We start from the raw sequence: 21397 nt of genomic DNA, 5'->3' as shown, positions 1-21397 counted from the left end.
TTCTCTTCTAGTCTTACAGTTTTTCCTTCATTCTTTTTTTATGCCATCCTCTCTTGACCCAGGATATTTACACATACTATTACTTCTTCCTAGAACATTCTTCCCTCAACTCTTCATCAGGCTTTAGACCACCTTTCAAATTTCAATTGAAGCATTAATTTATACAGTAAATTTTATCCAAAACCTCAACTTGATTTATTTGCACCAATTATGATTTCCATAATATCCTATCTTGCCCACTTTATAATACATGCTACACCAGTTATGACTTCTATAATGGCTCTACCCACACTGGAATGTAAGCTCCAAGAGGATAAAAACCATGTTTGCCTTTTTCAATACATCATCCTCAGTGTTAGGTCAAGTAATGTTTGACATAGAGTAGGTACCCGATACATATTTACTAAATAAATGAATGAATATTATAGTAAAGACTAAGGAAGAGCAGATGGCTGGAGACTGGTTTTGTCTGGCACTTATGTACTTCATACTCAGAGATGATTTTGAATCATGATCTCTTAATAGTACTTGCATTTTTGCCTTTTTATTCTGCATCTGGGATCATGGAGGATGCTCTCCAGTAACTGACACATCTCCAGATTCCAGCAGAGCCCTCCCTTGCACATTACTGTTCCAATTTTCACATTTCTAGTCAGCATTATCAGTCTTCCAGAGAGAAGTTCTACTGTTGATTCTGCTGTACAATAAAGACCCACTTTAGATATAAGTTGATCTCAGGTTTTATAACTAGTAGGAATATCTCTATGATTATGTTGCTCATATCTACTGGTAAGAGATATCCCTGGGATGTTACCATATAAAGAAAATATTCTTTTCTCTTTTCTCTTTTTGATTGCCTTTAATACCTTGCCTTCTTAACCTTATCTTAATTCCCTTGAAATGTCAGCTCTTCTCTTCTCAAGCTAGTCTATAGTAAGTGCATTAAATTTATGTCCACTCAGTCTTTATACATTAATGCTATTAAATCTTGTTTTCCTGCCCGTTTATTATGCTTTATTCATTAAAAGTTGTTAGTATTTGTTAATTTCATGCCAAATGCCACACATATATCTACATCACTCTATAATCAAATGGAAAAGGTACAGTCATCATTCTCATTTTTACAGAAGAGTAAACTGTGGCTTAGACAGGTTAACTGACCTATCCAAGTCACAAAGATACTAAGTAAACAGACTGGGATTTGAACCCAAACTTCTGCCTCCAGTTCCTTTGAAGCTCTCAGTTCACACTGTGCTATTGTTTTACTTGGTGAGATGAAAGTGACTTTTATTTTAACTCTTTGCCCCCCTCTGCCTTAATTTTCTGTATAACATAAAGTTTCTACAAGTACTTGTTTAACTGTACTATTGTTAAACTGGGCTATTTTTATTACTGCTGGATGAAGGTATCTCTGGCATTGTTCTGTTCACCGATTTTTTTTTTTCTTTCAACCCAAACTGAAGGGAGTCTAAATTGGAGAGGCTAGCAGCGCATAAAGTGCAACATGGATAACTAATGGTCAGAAGGAAAATCCTGTTCTGGGGTGTTTTCAAGGAAAATGAAGTTTCTTAGGTTTTCACCAGTTAGTTACCTGGGGTTCAAACTGATTTAGGAATCCTCTGTATATAATCCTAGTCATCTAAACTTCGCTTTCCCTTCAATATATTAGCTGGTGTAAAAGATTCCCATTGTATAGAAGTAGAAAAAGAGAGGAAAACTGGCAATTGTCCTCTGCCATAGGTCTATATTCTGTCCTTGTGATTCTCAACCCGAATAATTACAGATGGGAGAGCTACAGATTTCATCCCCCTCTTCTCTGCTCCCCCCCCCCCGCCTCAACCCCGTTTGTCCGTCTTTCTGTCTCTCGCAACGGACTTCTAGGTGCCTGGAACCCGTAGAACGCCAAGCGGTAGAACTGCATAGACCATGGCGCTGTTTTACCTGTCTCAGATTCAGCAACTGCCTTAGTGGAGGCACACAGCTCTCCCTTCCTGCTCGCCGTTCCCTCCTAGGGGAGCTGTCGGACACCCGCCTCGAAGCCCTCCCGCTGCACCCTCGTTCCCCCAAGCCGCCCCAGAGTGACCCTCTGACCGAGGCAGCGAGGGGACGGCGGGGGTAGGGAGCTGTCAAGAGGTAAATGGGTCAGGAGCCTGGCGGGGACCAGGACCCTACGGAGTCCCGGGTGCTGCGGAGACCGGAGCGCCGCCAGCCCACTGCCGCAGCTGCCGGCGGCAGGCGCCCCCCCTTCGTTCGGACTCGAGCGGTGCCGACCCAGGACCCAGCAGCGCTCCCGCTCCTCCCGCAGCCGCCGGGGACTCCGCGGGTCCGGGGAGCTCTGCTGCAGCCGAGAGCCCGCAGCCCGCAAGGTCGCGGACTGGGGGGCCGAGGCTGTGTCGCGCAGTGGTTAGGGACACGGGCTTTGGAGTGCAGTGCGGGTTCCGCCTCTAGCCTCTTAGGTGACCTTGGGCAAGTTCCCTCGCTTCGGTGCGCCGGTTTCTAAATCCACATGGGGAATTTAGATGATGGCTAAATCCTAGGATTGTTGCAAGAATTAATGAATAAAGCACGTCTGGCAAGCAGTAGGCGCTCGGCTAATGGTTAGCGATGATCTGTAGCGGGAGTCCGGGAAAACCGCTCGGGTGCAGAATGCAGGCTCTTCACCGAGGGGTGGGGGAAGGGGCAGCGGGCGCACCTGCCCTACCTCCCCGCCCGTCTCCTCGGCGTTCAGGGCAACTCGGGAGCACGCGACAGGCGTTCGTCCCGGGCTCGGCTCGGGCTCGGCTCGGCTCGGGCTCGGCTCGGGCTCGGGCTCGGGCTCGCTCACACGCCCGGACCCCCCGGCCCCGCAGCAGCTCCAGGCACCGCGGCACGGCTCTCGCCCTCGAGCCGAGGAAACATTTCGGCGGTGGACTGAGAATCTCCCTCCCTCGCCCACCGCCGAGCTCGCTCGCCGCTCCTCCGGGTCCCGGGGGCGGCGGGGAGCCGGGCAAAGCCTCGGGCGGGAGGGAAGAGGCAGCCTGGGGGTCTGCGAGCGTCTCCCCGCCCCGGGGAGCGGGGCGAGGACGCGGCGCAGCGGAGACAGCGGCAGAACGCCGGGCCCCCCAGCGCCCCCGGGCCCCTCCCTCCCTTTGCCGCCTTCCAGGGACCGCTGCGGCTTCTCCCACCGCGGGCACACACAGCCCCTGCGCGGCCAGGCGTCCCCACCCGCCACGCGCGCTCTCCGGCGGGGCCAGAGCTCGGGGGCGGCGAGGTAAGGCGGCGCGCGGCGGGCCGGGCTGGCGGCCGCACGTGCGCGCGCCTGTGCGCGGGCTGCGAGGGGCCGGGGGAGGGCCCGGCCACCTGCCCCTCCCGCGCCGCGCGCCGGCTCCCGCCCTCTCGCCCCCGCCCCCGCGCCCGGGGCCCGCGCTCGCCGCCCGCGTTCCCCACGCCCCCACGTCCCGTCGCCCCCTCATCCAGACCCCACCCTCTCCGACAATAATTTCCCAACGCAGAGTCAGACCGAAACCTGGAGCGACGGCGTTGCCTTTCTGCTTCCCTCGCCCCCCCTTCCTCCTTCTATAAATAATCCGGACCAGCGGGTCAGGCACGTCACACGGCAAGAAACCGAGACCCCGAGGTTTGCTTCTCTGGGAATAGGGGGCAAAGGGTGAGGAGGAGGAGAAAGGAATCGCTCGTGAGTAGTGAAGAACAGCTTGCTCCTTTACTCCTCGAGCAGACCAGGCATCATTTTATTCTTCCTTTCTTTTTCTTTTTTTTCTTTTTAATTTTTCATTTTCCTCCTTATTCTCTACTCCCCTACCCGCCCCCCCCCGCCCCAAATCCGACGGATTGCTCAGCACTTCTCCCATTGGTGTCTCTCTCCCCTCCCCCTTGGACTACTGCACCCACCGTCCCTTCCCCCACCCTCCCCCGCACGGCCCCCACCCCTAGCACACATCTCGCCCCACGCAGGGAAGGCTATTCGCCAGGAAATAAAGTTCAAACTCCTCTCGTCGTCGGCTTGCTGATACCCGAAGTGGGCTCCCAGGCACCCGTCTTCCACTAGCACCCCACACCTGCTATCTTTTAAATTCCTTATCTGGGTTTGCATATTTAAGAGGAAACACACACACACACACACACACGCCCCCAAACCCCACAGCCCTCGAGGTGCAAAACTGCCTCCTGCAACTACCAAAACTTACCAGACGCTCTAGTTGTTTTTGTCTTAACGAAAGGAAGACAAAGATTTTACTCTGGGTCCCCCCGCGGGGTGCCTTTCCTTATTATTATTAAAATATGTATATATTATACATATATGTGTTTTTCCTTTTTCCCCTTTAATTTTTTTTTTTTTTTTTTCCTTAGCAAGAAAATCTGCTCGGTCCCAGGCAGCCGCCGCTGCCCCTTTGATGTTTTGGTACACCGTGCGCATGCGCCTCACATTAGAATTACTGCACTGGGCAGACTAAGTTGGATCTCCTCTCTTCAGTGAAACCCTCAATCCCATCAAAAACTAAAGGGATGTGGAGAGTCCGGAAAAAGGGCTACCTTGGGATTTGGTCATTCCCCTTAATAATCGCCGCTGTCTGTGCGCAGAGGTAAGTGTGCCCAGCATTTCGCTTTTTCATTTCACTTTGAAGGGCTCTGTCTGCATACCTCTGTGAGCAGGGATCTGTAGTCAGAATCGGAAAGATGCTGAAGACGCTGTGCCTGCTGCCTTATTGATGCCTGTTTATTGTCTTTTCTTTCTTTAGTGTCAATGACCCTAGTAATATGTCGCTGGTTAAAGAGACAGTGGATAGACTCCTGAAAGGCTATGACATTCGTCTGAGACCAGATTTTGGAGGTAATGGGGTTGCCTTGGAGATAAGAAACAGCCCAGCTATAGCCTAAGCTGTCTTTTGAGCTTTGCGTGCGCTGTGTCTTCCCTCCCCTCATTGTTGGCTGCATGTGGTATATCGAATGTATCTCTCTCTGTATCACCATATTGAGAAAGTGATCCAAACTTATGCCGATTTGCTACTATTCAGCACTTAGATGGTCTTTCAGTGAGACCCTGTTAGAGTGCATAGATGACTGCTGTTCGTGAGCTTCACTGCTGAAATCCTTTGCTTCACTGTTTTTGCTTCATTGAGATACAAACCTCTTAAGTTTAGTTAATGGTGTGCCCAGAGAACCTGGCTTATTGGAGGCCATCGTGAACGTTTTCGAGAACAAAATGTGCAGGCAATTGGTTGAAAAGTGACATTAATCCCCTGTGCCCGCCTACTTTGGAAGAGTTCTGGCAATGGTTTAAAGTGGCTGGTGTCTGGATATTATCCAGTTCTGGAAGCCCCACTGTTTGGGGAGGTGGGAGGGAAGGGGTTGGAGAGGACTAAGAGGTAGAGAGGGTAAGTAGGAGAAGCCTTAGATACACTGATATGCCCATTTAATTTTGCTTTAGACTTACGAAGCTCAAAGAGTTAAAACCCGCGCACTGAAGGGGGGTGGGAAAGAATGAGGAGGAGGGGGTTTTAGTGCAATATATAAAATTGCCTCAGGCTAGACCGGTTCATTGTGTTTCTGCGAGTTGTGTGTGTTCTCATACTGAGACATCTACATATGTAGATAGAATTGGAATCCCTCTTCTACGAGGGCACGTGTGTACATGTTCCATGGAGCATTTCCTAGAGGAGTGCCTGGCACTCTTTTTTAAAAAGAGCAGGGAAGTGAAGAATGAGGGATTTGGGGCAGAATGTCCCATGCCCAGTTACAACTCTTGTTGAGAATGAATGAAGTTCTGAGAAGTCACGTGGCTGGGTATCTTGGTTCGCAGGTCCCCCTGTGGCCGTGGGAATGAACATTGACATCGCCAGCATTGATATGGTTTCTGAAGTCAATATGGTGAGTACTGAGGTGTATGGTTGTGTCTCTGCAGACCTTCATTTGGGGACAGGAAGTAGGAAGGAGCCAGTCGGTGGGGGTGGTGTATGCATGAGTATGTATATGAAGTGGGGGGGTGAAGGCTGGGGATTTTGCTTTGGAGCCCACTGTGTTGGAGGTTTCAAAGCATTTGCTTTTTTGGTTCCTCACAATTTTTCCAACCTGGTTTGGATACTTGGGAATTGGTACAGAGCAAGTAAAATGCCACATAATTCATGTGCAAAACACAGCCACATGCAGAAGATCCCCTGCAGAAGCCACTTTTCCTGAGGTGTAGTGGGAAACCAGATTCATCCAGGGTTTTCTGAGTTTAGATCAGGAAAAGAGGGAAGGGTTTTGATTTGATGTTTCATGGGGAATATAACCTACAAACTAAACTGTTACAAAGAGGCTGAATAAATGACCCTGGGATACTGATGTCCACTTGTTGCTTTCAGAGATGGCCTCTTTACATCTGATGGCAATCACCTCCTCCCACAATTGTTCACCAGCTCATAAGTCTGCTTGCCCACCAAAATAAATCACAAAAATTGGTCACTGTTTTCTAAAGTCAGGCTCAGACCCATAAGCCCTAGCCAGTCACTTCTGCAACGTTATTCACCGTATGTCTTAAGGTTGTACAATTTATGGACAACAGTACTCATTGAATACCTGGTTGGACTTGGGGCAAATGCTAAGAGAAAAAGCCTCGGTGTTCTCGACCCAGGGACACTTGTGGGGGGTTTGCTTCATGCAGGAGCGCCCCCTGCTGCCCATATTGGGGCACTGCAGACATACAAAACAATGAGAAGTGTCCCAGATACCCCTGATTACTTGGGCTGGCTGCTCACTTGTTTCTCCAGTGGTTTTTCTACTGTGTTTTTGAAGTTTTCTCCTTTGGAAAAGTTTCTCTAGAAAGGTCACATTTGAATGTAAGATGCAAGTGTTACTTTCAATCCTGAAAACACACAGTACATTTCAAATCCTGTTGTGGCATGGTTCTTCCTAGAAATGAAATATACTATTTAAAGAAGAGGGTGAGGTGTGTAAAGTTTTATTCAAAAACTTCTAAGCCAGACATCAGGACTTGAAAGTTAGGACACTTATTAATTAACTCAAGAGAGCCAAAGTACTAGGTAGTGGATATGCTCTCAACATTATGCAAATTTCCATATTCCCAGAATTCAAATAGAGAGCAGGCTCTAATAACCAGCCTTATCCCTGTACACTCTCCAAAGACAGGTGATAATCCTGAGGTATCACAAGATTATAAAACATCTCATGACTACTCCTGGGAATATTCAACAGTTTCAGTATACATGTTTTAATGCCATATATCCTTTTCTATTTTAATTATTGGCGACGTTTTTGTTGTATAAGATACAAACACAGACTGAGACAATATTGAGTGATCCAGAACCACAGATTTCCCACACATTATGAAAATCCTCTGTTGTCTAGAGAATACATCTTCCTTGGAAACCTATTAATTTCTCAGCTATGCAAATATTTACTTTTGTGGGATTATGGAGGTCTTTCATCAGTTTAAATTTTGAGTTTTACCATAACCGTTTTAAAATGTCCTAATGTGGGTACCTCTCAAGTCTCAAACACTTGAATCTAAATTGTATCGCTAGAAACAAAGTGATATAGAGATCAGGTATGGTTCTTTGTGTCCTGTGTGGTTAAATTAGACTCCTTTCTTTTGCATTTTGACTTATTTGTGTTGTTTTTTACATAGCAACATCACAAAATGGTATTCTATGGGAAAATTAGGAACTAGAATCCAAACAGACAATGATAAGAAGATTAGAAGTGGCTGTGGTAGGTCAGCTATGAACTTTAGATAGATTATATCCCGCAATTGTTTAGAGTAGTGTTTTTTTTGTTTTTTTTGTTTTCTTAATTTTTACTCACCTTTTACCTGCATGCAGCATTTTGGAGAGGCATCTGAGCTGGACACAATGCCAAGACCTGCTAGTCAAAATATAGACTCAGCTAAGGCGAGGTGTCATCTCTTGAAGCTATTTACTGTTGCTGAAAAATCATGGGATGTTGAAAGTGCAAAAACAAATGTCAGATTGTAAATAGGCCAGTACTGTAGCATTAATGATTAGAACCAAGTGCTAAAAATCCCATGTCAGATTCCTTTCTTAGCCTGCTGCTAACATATGTGGACTTGTCCGGACACATTCTTTACTTGTTGAAAAATTAACACTTATTTCAGCTAACAATAATGTATGTTATTTTTAAATATGCTTATTTGATTTGAAGCAACAGATGGGAAATTTCATCACTAGCGTGTAAAAAAAATAAGATGTTCGTGGCATACTGCCCCTGTACACAAGTCTGAAAGTATTTGTATCTTTTGATTATTTTTAATTCTGAAAGAATGATTGATTATTTAAGTTAAACCTCAAAATTAATTAACATATATGTTTTTGCCTCATTATCTTTTGTGAAATGCAACCTCTGGTAATTGTAACTTTCTTTTACTATAGCAAATCTTCCCTTGAGGGATGGTAAACAACAGACCATTTAGATTGTCAGTGATTCATTTGTACTGAAGAACCCTGTCAATTTAACGCTCCTGGTAAATTACAATGATAGAAATATCTGAACCAAGTCAAGAGTCTTGAATACTAGTTCTGCTTCTGCTGCTCAGTCATCCTAAGGAAATTCACAGACAGGTGCGGCTCAATTTCTTCACCTGTTAAAGGGAAGGAATAGTCCCATTTTACCTATCTCAGGTGACTATCAGAATTAATAAAACAATATATGTGAAAGTATTGATGTTCCGTTAACAGAGCTTATGTGGAAGACTGAATAACAGGCTATCACACAAGAGACTCTTTCCATTCCAGCTGCTGCCCTAAATGTACTTGGGTCAATAATTTATATTACCAGGTCTCAGGTCTTTTTAATGTTTGAAATGAGAGGGGACATGTTAAATTGACTTCCAACTCAAAGTTATATGTGTTGCTGGTTTGCTTTATTATAATAGCTCTGTTGAGTACAAAGAAGCTCCAGGAAAACTTGGAAATCCAGCATAAATGTAAGAAAAAATACAGAATTCCTAAATATTATGCCGTTTTGAGTTCTTACTCATGAAGGTGAGGATGGTAGCTTGCTCAGGTGACTCTTGGCCCAATGCTAGATCTTTGGAAGAATGTGATTTCAATTAGAATGCTCCTGAGCAGAAAGCCTGGCTTTAGAATGAAGTATTTTTAGATGTCTTGGTTACATTGGCAGGAATCTTTTTGTTAAGACTCTTTGATGAAAAGTGCATTTTAAGATCCAAAATTGGCTCTGAGAATTATGGACCGAAATAGCTTTCTCTTCATTTAAAGCAGATTCTTATCCATCTTGAAACAACACATTTGCCAACCAAAGAGTGAAGCAATATTTCACTTTTGAGGAAATAGTTCTAGTAAACACACACACAAATTACCTTTTTATGGAATGGCGAAAGAAGAAAAGTGCTGCTTTTTTTTAAACAGATGTTTTCTTGCATCACCAGATGCACAGTTTAAAATTCAATTCAACACAAATGCTTATTTAGCAGCTACTATGATCCTGCCATGTTGTTAGACCTTAGAGACAAAGCAATGAATAAGATTGATTTGCCTCCTGACCTCATGAGGCTTAATATCTAGGTGTTCACTATTCCTAATTTTTCTGTAGACTATTACTGTACTTATACTTAGCACAAATCTTATCTTTTCTCCAAAATTTTATTTGTGAGCAGCCAGTTGTTTACCTAGTGGTCTGTACTTCCCATGGGTTCATTTGGTATTTCTCCCCTTCAAATTGCTGTATAAGTTACATATTCATTCTTTCTTCCTAGTTTATGTTTATAAACTGCATGTAGACAGTTATAGTAGATCTCCCCATGTGATTTTTGCTCTATACATAAAAGTTGGTTGCATGTTTGACTCCTGGTTAGTGCCACAAATATTGGGTGACCTATTTGTTCCAATAGAAGCAATTTGTTATTATTCACTAGACACTGTACCATAAATGTGGAGAAACAGAACATGGAATCATAGGCTTCAAATTCAAGGCATTCACTGTTTAACCAAGGTAGAAAGAATCATAATGCAGGATTAGAAATGCTTTGAAGGAGAAAATACACAGGCCATATTGGGAATACAGACTACTGAGATATTACACAGAAATTACTAGTTGAAGATGGGATTAGAGGACTATGGATAGATATTCCAAACAGAAATAATGGCACATAGGAGAAAAAAACACAGGAGAGATAAACGGGGTTAGGGATTAGCCAGTAACTTTAAATGGCTGGAGTTGGGAGTGGGAGTAAGAAGATGATAAGAGCTGGTATTGAGATCATAGGTGGTGGTCAACTTATAAAGACCATTTTTTGCAGCTTGCTAAAGAATTTAAATTTTGTTTCAAAGACTGTAGGGACCCATGAAAGGATAGGAGTATTGTATGAGTAGATTCACATTTCAGGAAGATGCTTCTGAAATATGGAGAGTTAAACAAGACCTAAAGTTGGGAGATAAGGTGAAACTCATTGCAAAAATAAAGGAAGAATTGATGAATTGAGGCAGGGACATAAAAGAGAAGATATAAACCTGGGGCACTTACAAGATAGAAGCAAAAGGACTTGGTAAATCCCAAATTTCTGATGGTACCATTTATTGATATGGAGGACACAAAGAAAGCAGCCAAGTTGGAGGTGGGGTGATGAACAGTGAGCTCAGTTTGGGATGTTGACTTTTCTATAAACATGAAATCTCCTAATGGAGGCTGGAAAATACAGATCTAAAGCTACCTAAGAAGTCATGACTAGAGAGAGGAACTTGGACATCGTCAGGATATAAGTAGCACTTATAACAGTATGAATGGGTAAAATTAAAAAGGGAAGATTATAAGACAGCTATAAATGGATATCTGGTGAGCACTGTAATTTAAGTGGAAGAAGACTAAAAAGGAGTCCACGAAGATTAATAAGTAGCTAAGTGACAATCAAAGAGTTAGGAAGAGAACCTGCAGATAAGAGTGTTTTGGAAGCTGAGGCACAAGAGAGTTTCAAAAAGAAGAAAGTGGGGCGCCTGAGTGGCTCAGCCAGTTAAGGCTCTGACTCTTGGTTTCAACTCAGGTCATGATTTCAGGCTTGTGGGTTATGGCTGCCTTAGGATCCTCCCTTGGTGAAGAGTTGGCTTGATAATCTCTCTCTCCCTCTGCCCCTCCCCCCACTCATGCTCTCGCCTGAGCTCACAGATTCTCTCTCTCTGTCTCATCTTTAGATAAGTAAATAAATCTTAGAAGAAGAAAGTCGTCAGCGGTGTCACATGCCACAATGATCAATTGAAATAAATTCTGAGGCTTAGCTCCCAAGTATAGTAGTAATAAGAGCTCTCTGGTAAACATACAGGAGCTTTAGTAGTTGGAAACTATACTTTTGAAAATTTTGGATCTAAAGTGAAGTAGGGAGAGTGTAATTGTTAAAAGGAATGATATATAATTTGGAAAAGTTTCCTTTAGAAGGGAGTAAGTTGCAGATACAATATAATAGATGAGTGAGGAGGCAGGAGATGAAGCTAAAGAAAGGCTTGCTTGATTGAAGGCCTCTATATTCTCTCTGACATGGGAGACACTTTCTGTTGAGAATAGAAGAGGTTAAAATTGGCCTCTGTGGAAAATGGGTAAGTTAATGAGGTTGCCTGGGGCACATAGAAGGATAGCCAGGAAGCAGAAAACATGGTGAAGGGTATGGGTAAACTCACGGACCACAGGCACACTTAACTCTAAGTAAATTATGCTTAGAAATCTTCCTACCCAACTTTTAGCAAACTGTTACGTTCTCTTCTTCTTTTGCTTCTCCTCCTTCCCACTCTCTTACCCTTTTCCCTCTCTTGTACAGTAAGCAACATTTTTCATTGTCATCATGATGCTAATATAATACTAATATAATAAAATAATTACAGTTAATTCTTACTGAGTTCTTAACTCATGTAAGTATCCTGTTAATTTACACTATCTCATCCAATCTTCCGATAAAAACAGTGAGACGGCTTCTATCAACCTATTTAACAAAAGAGGAACCTGAGGCCCAGGGAGGTTGAGTGACTTGTTCAAGGTCACACAGCTAGCAGATGACTGATTTCACATCCCTTAATTTTAGCCATATGATTATACTGCAGTTTTACATGTAGCAGGGCCTCAAAAAAAACCAACCAACCAACCAAACAAACAAACAAAAAAACAACCTTTTCATTCCTTGAGGACCCTATTTTGTTGTTGTTTGTTTTTATTATTTTTTGAAACAGTGGAGAGATCAGATAAACTAATCCTCACTCTCTCCAACCTTAAAAAATTCTTAATTTTATTAAAGTGATTCCAAGTAGGTACTTTAGCCAATGTATATATTATATATTAAATATAAGAAATGGTCCCCATCCTTGAGATACTTATACACTAAATTACATCTATTGAGCATAATTTAAACCATGCAATAAAGGAAGACTTTCATAAGATCTTGAAGAATCCAGGATATCTTTTGTGTCATAATTTCTTTCATTATGAATGGGTGCTTTTTTTTTAACTTGTCTAATAATTTTCTTGTTGTTCCAAAAGAATCAGATAACCATTAAGGCCAGTAATTGCCAGGACATAGTGGCTGATATACGTTTAAGAACCATAAACTCAGTGGTTATGGCTGTGAGTGGACATTATGTACAAAAGACCACACCCTTTCCCTTAATTTTTTTTTATTATAAAGACTTCATTTTCAATTGAGCTTTTTTTCCACCGAAAACACATTTTTCCAATTTCTGATAAATTGCTCCTGCAAATAATTCTCTTAAAGGTGGTTGATTTTTTTTCCTTTTTTTCCCCCAGATCTTTCTTTCCTCCATCCCATGTAGTATAAATGAGACTCATTATAAAGATTGCATCTCTAGAAGACTTACCTATTTTTAAACATCTATGCCACTTGATATTACAGCTTATAAACCTATTTTTTTCTTGGGTTTGTCTAAGACAAATTTTTTGCTGTTACTTCATCATGGGTACCTTGAACAATGTTCTTGCTTAACTATGGCATGAAATAAAGATATGATTACGATTAAAGATATATGATTACTCTGCAAGAGAAAGCAGGCTAAGGAAGTGTCTCAAGTTTCATATTTTAGCTCATCATGTGTACTTCAGTGCACCTCTCTCTACCCCCACTGAAATTCTGAAATGGTTGTGGGAATTTTTTTAAGAATGTAAGTCAGACAAAGTGTTTTCCCTAGTTATATGGGAGGGATATGTGTGTATGTTAATTTTGGGAAACGGCACTGATTTATTTTGTAATCATTCTATAACAAGATTTCCTTACCCTCAGCATTATTTTCACTTCAGACCAGAAACTTCTTTGTTGTAGGGGAGCTATCATATATCATATATATTGTGAGGTATTTAACAGCAACCTTGCCTCTGCCTTCTAACCACCAGAAGTACTCCTGGTGTTGTGAAAACCAAAAATGTCTCCAGAAAATGTTAAATGTACCATGTGTCGTAAGGGGATTGTCCCCAATTGAGAAACATTGGTGTAAAGAATGGTGTTGTGGATGTTGTGGTATTGTTTCCAACCAAGCAACTAGAGAAAAGAAGAGATTTGTCATTGAGATTTTCCTTATTGATCTTTTGCTTAATTACCATTTGCATGTATGTTTGGTGGTACATTGTGTCAAAACCAATCTTAAAATACCAGCAAACATCAAAAACAAAGATTGTATACATCCTCATCACTTCATTAAACCTGTATTTTAATTGATCTGTATTACCTTCTAGTTCTCATCTATTTGTTTATTCATATTTTATACATTATACTTATTTTGTAGAGAAAAATTTAGTCTACATTTTCACCTAATACAGAGTATTTTTACAGACGTATGCTTTCATTAAAAAAAAAGTACACATCTCTACTATGTGAATTGATGTGTATTTTTCCACAATCTTACAAACATATGCATGAATATAATGACATTTTATTTTTTATTCGTTCTGTATTTTTTCAAAAAACAGTTTTAATATACATTTTATAGATTATTAATCATAATTCTAGCTATCAATTATTTGAAAATAAACATATTTATTTTTACTTTTGCACCATTAACAATAATATACAAATTAGAGAACTGCATTTAAATAGCATATAAATGGAAATTTTAAAAAATTCATAAATCAGCTTGACTCATATTTACACAGCTACTCTTTACTGTTTCTATTCTGATATTACTCAGTTTTTCTTTTTTCTTTTTTTTTTAAAGACTTTATTTATTCATACAGACACACAGAGAGAGAGAGAGAGAGAGAGAGAGAGAGGCAGAGACACAGGCAGAGAGAGAAGCAGGCCCCATACAGGAAGCCTGACATGGACTCGATCCTGGGTTTCCAGGATCACACCCCAGGCTGCAGGCAGCGCTAAACTGCTGTGCCACTGGGGCTGCCCGATAGTACTCAGTTTTTCAAAATCAATTTACATTTATCAGATGACAAAAACACTTAGAAACAGTTAAAAGAGGAATAAGAGGAAGGATGGTTATGAGTTTTTAAAAGACACAAACACAAGGTTTATATGTTGCTCACAGTTATGCATTTTATTTACAAAATACATATATTACTTAACAAGGAAAGAAATGGGTTTATATTATCCTGTCCCTATTTATATGGAAAAATATAGGAATGTTTTTAGCTCATTGGCTCTTGCTGGTGCTGATTTTGTTAACATTCTATCGGCATTTTTATTGCCAAGTCTCATTTTTCCTTGCTCTATAATTTGGCACTTACCGCCTACTTACTTGCCAAGAGGTCTTAACTTAGAAGTAATTGGCAATTGAAGATAAAATAACTTCTCTCCTAACACAATAGCAACAATTAATGAAGTTTTAGAGGTGAATCTACATATATCTTAGAAAAATGATACAAAAGTAAGCCACAGAGGAAGATCAGAGATGCATGGACAATACCTATGTGTGAAGCTTAATTGCATAGGACCTGCCCGCCATGCAGAGGAGACCTTGGAAATTCTTGGGTGATGCTGTGATTTGATGAGAAAATCTGAAGCAGCTTCACAAAGAGTGAAGAAGGCAGGAGACACTAAAGGAAGTATGAGAAAGTTGAAAAATGTTTTCCAGCTCTGATTTTTATTTTTATAAATGTCTTTAGGAGCCCCCACACTAGTTTTATTGACACAAAGGATGAACATATTTAGAAAAAACAAAAGTTGAAACAAAGAGTGTGAAATGGAGGAGGGATGAGCACCTAGCACAGTGTTGTTACGATGAATAAATTAGTAATAGCTGTATCAATTATTTAGTTTTAAGATGTCTGAAAAAAATCAGAAATACTGATATTTTACTATGCATTTCAGGATTATATAATTTGGCTATTCCTTGTTTAGAAAGGTAGCTATTTAATTGGTTAGTAATAGTAGTATTGCACATTTGTATATTGAATAGCTTCCTATAAATTATTTATGGCTGCCTAATTATAATTCTGGAAATATCTGCTTCAACTTGAGGCCTCAATGATTAAGCATCTTGAGATTGCTCCTCTACAGATCAATAATTCAGTGCCTAATTGGTACAACACCATTGATCAAAAACATTTTCTAAAATGTTTATCTACAGACTCTTCCATGAAGTTTTATAAATTAAATAGTTTTTAAAAGCCGTCTTTCACTCAGCTATTTTATTTTACTTTTTAGATAGAAATGATGGCTGCATCGTGAGAATTTAATCTGTCTACTTGACTTGCTCAGTAAATGTGTATTTATCTATGCACTAATATATAATGTACACTATCAAACATACTTGAAATACATTTATTTATTTTTAAGATTTTATTATTTATTTATTTATTTATTTATTTATTTATTTATTTACTTATTTATTTATTTATTTATGAGAAAGAGTGAGAGGGAGCACAAGCAGAGGGAGAAGCAGAGGGAAAGGGAAAAGGAAAGGGGAAAGAATGTCAAGAGGACTCCATGCTGTGCATGGAGAGCCTGTAGTGGGGCTTGATCCCACCACCTAGAGATCATGACCTGAGCCAAAAACAAGAGTTAGACACTTAACCCACTGAGCCACCCTGACACCCTTCAAAATAGAGATTTAGAGGGTTTGATAAAATACGTACTGTTATATATATATATATTTTTTATTTATTAATGGTAGTCACAGAGAGAGAGAGGCAGAGAAACAGGCAGAGGGAGAAGCAGGCTCCATGCACCGGGAGCCCGACGTGGGATTCGATCCCGGGTCTCCAGGATCGCGCCCTGGGCCAAAGGCAGGCGCTAAACCGCTGCGCCACCCAGGGATCCCCCGTACTGCTATATTTTTATCTCATGTTTATCTTTTTTTTTTTTTCCTCATGCTCATCTTAACACTGCTTTGGTTTTTCACTTTCCATGAAAACAGAGAAATAGTGAATAATAATGGGAATTAAAGGCTGTTTTATTCTGCATTATTATTCTGCTAAGGGGAAATATTAGATAGTATGGCTTGTAATATAGATAATTTAAAAGTGACTGTTTTCTGTGGAAACAGTCCCATTTAGTCCTAGCTTCCAATTTCTATAGCTTTAACATCTAGTACGTGATATTTTAGAGAGTTCGTCCCTTCCAGGATGGAGCATTTGTTTTAATATAATATGGAATTTTCCTACTTCTTAGGACTACATAAGTTAACTGGATTTTACAAAGGACTGTATAGTCACACAGCTAGCTTTTAAACAATTCTGCAAAGATAATCTTTATAAATTGTCCGGTTTTGTGGAGGTGTTAACAATTCATCAACTGTAGATTTCTCAAGAAATATTTTTAACATTAATCTTTAAAGAAATGATTTATAGGCCATCTTAAGGAATATCATAAAGTTAGCAGGGATGTCAAGAATTTCAAATACAAGGGAGTAGGTGCCAATTATTGGGTTGTAAACTCCAATCACCATTTTGTAAACTTAACCACTGTTGAAGATAACTGTGATCCAAAAAATGAAATTTAAGTACTTTTCCTGTTTGCTTTCCTTGACCGACGGAGAAACTTGAAGAATTATTTTGTAAATACATATTTAAATTTCTTTTTCCAAATGAGTGTTTGAGTTAATAGACTGAAGATCTCTTGAAGAACTCTCCCATCAATCAGTTATGTAAACCATTGCTCTTTCAAGCACTGTTAAGCCAACACTCTCTTTTGACACTGGTGGGGCTGATCTGCTAGGCTGTGTAAATTTGCATCTGGCTTCTGTGTTGAAAGAATGCTTTTAAGTGTTTATTTGAATCACATTAGCATGTCCGTGTGGCAAACCATTCTTCTAACTGAATTCATTAGAGATGATACCTTTGTTATTCTAAAAGTCATAATATTTTAAGTACTTGCCAAATTTACAGGTGAAAGATCAGTAGAATTACAGAGCATATGAAAAACACAGCTTTCCTTATTTCCTTCAGATTTTTAGGATGCTTTATTTTACACATTAGGTGTTGAAGGCCAAGTTCTGTTCTGTAAGAAATCTGAATAAAATCATTCACCAATTGCTTTTTTTTTAACACTACAAAGTAGTATTTTCTGACAAATATATTATTTTCTGGTTACTCAGAAAGATCAACTCTCATTTTCACATCTTAATTGCACATTTTCTAACAGTCCAGAAAATTCTTTCTATTTAATGAACCAGCTTTGAGAGCCACATTTTAAAATGGCTTTATCTTAGTTTACCAAACTGATTCTATCATCATCACCACCACGTAGGTGGAAATTTGTTTTTAACGGAACTTTCTTAGGTTACTTGAGTCAAAGTGGCAATGCTATAAATATGTCCTAGTTTTAGACAAAATACCTTAATTGTGTATGCTCTTATTTTTAAAAAATAGCCACAATCCTGGAGCTTTGGGTTTCCTATTTTGTTGTTATTGTTGTAGTGCCTAATGCAATCATGGTAGGAACAATCATATGCTACTTAAATCTTGGAGCTTTAAAGAGAAAAAGAGATACCCAGAGAGGAAGAGGAAAAGAAGGATAGGCATATGTGTTCCTGTTCTTGGGGAGCGTGTAATGTGTTTTCAATAGTTGAGAAATAGCAGAAGACCTTTCTTACATAGTAGTTGGGTCTTGTTTATTATAAATAAATATTTATATATGTAAAGTATGCAACCACGAGTTACCATGTAAGAATGTATACATAATTAGGGACTGTCTTTTAGAATTTACATGATATGAAATCAACAGTATTAAAGTGCATGTGGATTCTCTGTTCTTTTAAGCATTTGATAGTTAATAAATGTTTGAATTAAAAAAGGTCAAGGAAAAACAGGAGTTGAAAAATTGCAGTATACCTTTGATATGTAACTGGGATATATTTATTTTGATTAATGACACTACTGAAAGTCACTACCATTTTTTGAGAAACCTTAATTTTTAAATGTTTTCACATTTAATTCTCAAAAATTTTATGAAATAAGCATTATCATATTTTACAGATGGGTAAACAACTGTGGGTTAGAAGACTTTTGTGAGTTAGAAGCTATTAGAATGATAGCCCTCCTTATGTTATAGCTGGAAAATGTTGGAACTGGAATTTGAGCCTGATTTGTCCCCTAGCCCATTTATTTCGTGTTTTCTTTAAATTTAAAGGAAAAGGAAATTGAAAAAATTGAACAGACCTGCTTCCATCACAGTCTCTCAAGATGGTTGTTAATAGTTCACATTCAAGATTCTTATATGATTTTTGGGAAACCTAAACAAATAAAATAAATAAGGATGCCTGGGTGGTTCAGTGGTTGAGCATCTGCCTTCAGCTCCAGGCGTGATCCTGTAGAGAGCCTGCTTCTCCCTCTGCCTATGTCTTTGCCTCTCTCTCTGTGTCTCTCATAAATAAATAAAATCTTAAAATAAAAAAAAAATAGAACATAGGGAATAAAATCTGTAATACAAAAAAAGTCAGTCTAATTAATTGAGAGATCAATTAAAATGAGTAATTTTCACTGTGTCAGCATTATTAGAGTTTGTGGGTAAATTGAAGATTATGGTTTACTTTTTTCTTGCATAAACATCTTTCATCACCAGGAAATGAATTCAGTTCTTGCTTGCTTGAAACAAAAACCTTCTCTGAAAAAAAAAAAAGATATGGTAATTTTGAGAATTAAGAACAAAATTAGATTTTGATTAAATTTTATGACTTTTAGAACCAAGAAAATATCTGCCCTTGATATCTTTCTTTTATTTTAATGAGGTGGTATCTATCTCAGTATCTGAGCATCTCAGAATATTCAGCAAAATGATGATTAGCATTTGTGTGAAATAACAATTGTGATGTATTTCAAGGTCAATCTAAAAGACTTCAGTTTGAATATATTTGTGATCTTCAAAGTTGAGAAAAACATGTGGCTTCAACAAAATATTTCTAATTTTTTTCTACTTTGTCAAATATACACCTGGGTTGATAAAAATTAAGAATAAAATTAGGGTACATATATACACGGGTATATATATATAATTATTAAGTTCTAGATTTCTTTTGAAAACAAGCAATCCTTGGGCTAAAGTATGCTGTTACATTTTTTAAGAGATTATTTCTATTTTATTTTTTGTGAAAAACTCAGTACTTATATCAAAATCAGGGACTTGGAAGTTCTGGATTTGTCCTGAATTTGTCACTGATGATAAAACTTCCTACAAAATTCTTGTTCAGAGTTTCTGTACTTGGAAATTAAGGAAATTAAATGAAAGATATAAGGTAACTTCTAGCTGTTTGTTATGTTCATTTTGTAAAGTGGGTAAATTTATGTTATATAATTTTCTTAATATTCTCCCATTTAAAAAATTTCCCATCATTAAACCTTAATTGTTTTTATTACTTGTTTCTGCCCATTATGGACAGAAAAAATTAATAAACTATAATTAAAAGTGAAGATGCCAGTTAATTTCATCACCTAAATATAAATACTGTTAGGGAAGTGATCACTAAACCTCCAGACTTCTTGAGATGTACATGAAATAGAATCAGGTAGTATCAGACATCATGTTTTATGATTTCTGCTCTTAATATTTTGTGAACATCTTTTGATGACATCTAAAATTTTTCTATAGCATAGTACCCAAAGCTTGCGGAATTTCATTGATTTTATTAAATCAGTCCTGTTGATAGACATTATAATTATTTGGGGGATTTATACTATCATGAATGAAACTATATTAAACAGTCATGTGTGGTCATATTTGATGCGATTGTAAAATTATCTCCTCTGGTAAATTCTTGTAGACTTTGGGTATTAATACAATTACAAAACTGTGCTTCCTTTAGGTTCTAATTTATGCTCTTAACCACCAGTGTATGAAAGTTCCATGTGCACATACTTAGACTCTTCCTAGGTATCTCCCTCAGTATGTTCATCTTCCTATCTTTGCCAACCTAAAAGGTGGAATTGGTAATCTGCTAGATTGATTGAATTTTTTATTGCAAGATAACTATCTCAAATACTGCTTTTGTTTATAGGGCAATTGTATTTCATCTCTCTGAATTGGCCTTTCCTGTCATTTATTGATATCTTTTTCTATTGGAGAATTCATTTTTTTATATTTATTTGTTGGAACTTCTTATATATTAAAGATATTAACACTTTATTATACGTTATAAACATATTTCCTTATGTAATGACTTTGTGAATAACACATTTTAGTATCTAGAAAATTTCTATTCGTTTTTACTAAAATATGTTATGGTTTTTGATCTTGCTTTTCAGACTTTGAAAAGTCTTGTCTACCACAAGATTTGAAAGGAATGTTCAAGTGATCTCTCAGTATTTTGTGTGATTTTTTCAGTTCAATATTTTGTGTAAATATTGACTTCATTTGCAATGTGTTTTTGAGTAAGTTCTGAAATGGAACTATCCATAGGTTAGATAGGTAGATGGATGGAGACATAATTGTGACAGTAAAATTTAATGAAATAATCTGTTCCTCGTATAAGAAATCTCATGTGTCCTTAGGTCTATGTTTTTACTCTGCAATTTGCCTCATTAATATTTTTCTCTCCATTTTTGTGCCAGCGTCATGTGGTTTTAATTATTCTGACCTTAAATATCAAGGCAAATCTCCCCTCATTATGTTTCTATTTATTTATACTTAAATACTGAGATAGTTGTACTTTCGTACAATATTTTGGCAAGTTAAAAAAAATGCTACCAGTATTCTGGTTGTAATTGCTTTGAAATTTGAAAGAAAATTTACTTCTCAACAATATTAGTTCTTTCTATTGAAAAACATACAATGTCTTACCATTTATACATATTCTATTATGTCCTTCAGTAAAATTTCATAGTTTTCTACCTGTAAGTCTTTCACATTTCTTGTTAAATGTATTCCCATAGGCCTTACATAATTCTTGGTAAATTAATTATTCAATACTTTACAGTTTTTATGGTTATTGTGAATAGGATTTTTATATCCAATGATTATTTTTGATTCTTGGCCAAAAGAATAAATGCCATATAATCA

The 21397-nt window shown here is 38.7% G+C and overlaps 1 protein-coding gene across 1 annotated transcript in view; it reads left to right on the top strand.

Annotated features, from left to right (window-relative positions):
* The first annotated feature begins 4479 nt into the window (after nt 1-4479).
* GABRB2 (gamma-aminobutyric acid type A receptor subunit beta2) overlaps nt 4480-21397 on the top strand; it is a 240461-nt gene continuing 223543 nt past the window's right edge. Inside the window, exons 1-3 of the mRNA XM_055325413.1 lie at nt 4480-4580; nt 4737-4828; nt 5798-5865. Of these exons, the coding sequence (XP_055181388.1) occupies nt 4504-4580; nt 4737-4828; nt 5798-5865 (237 nt within the window). The 5' untranslated portion in view covers nt 4480-4503. The remainder of the gene's footprint in view (nt 4581-4736; nt 4829-5797; nt 5866-21397) is intronic.

This window comes from Nyctereutes procyonoides, unplaced genomic scaffold, assembly GCF_905146905.1.
Source record: "Nyctereutes procyonoides isolate TBG_1078 unplaced genomic scaffold, NYPRO_anot_genome, whole genome shotgun sequence".
Taxonomy (NCBI): Eukaryota; Metazoa; Chordata; class Mammalia; order Carnivora; family Canidae; genus Nyctereutes; species Nyctereutes procyonoides.
This window is presented reverse-complemented; position numbering and strand designations above follow the sequence as displayed.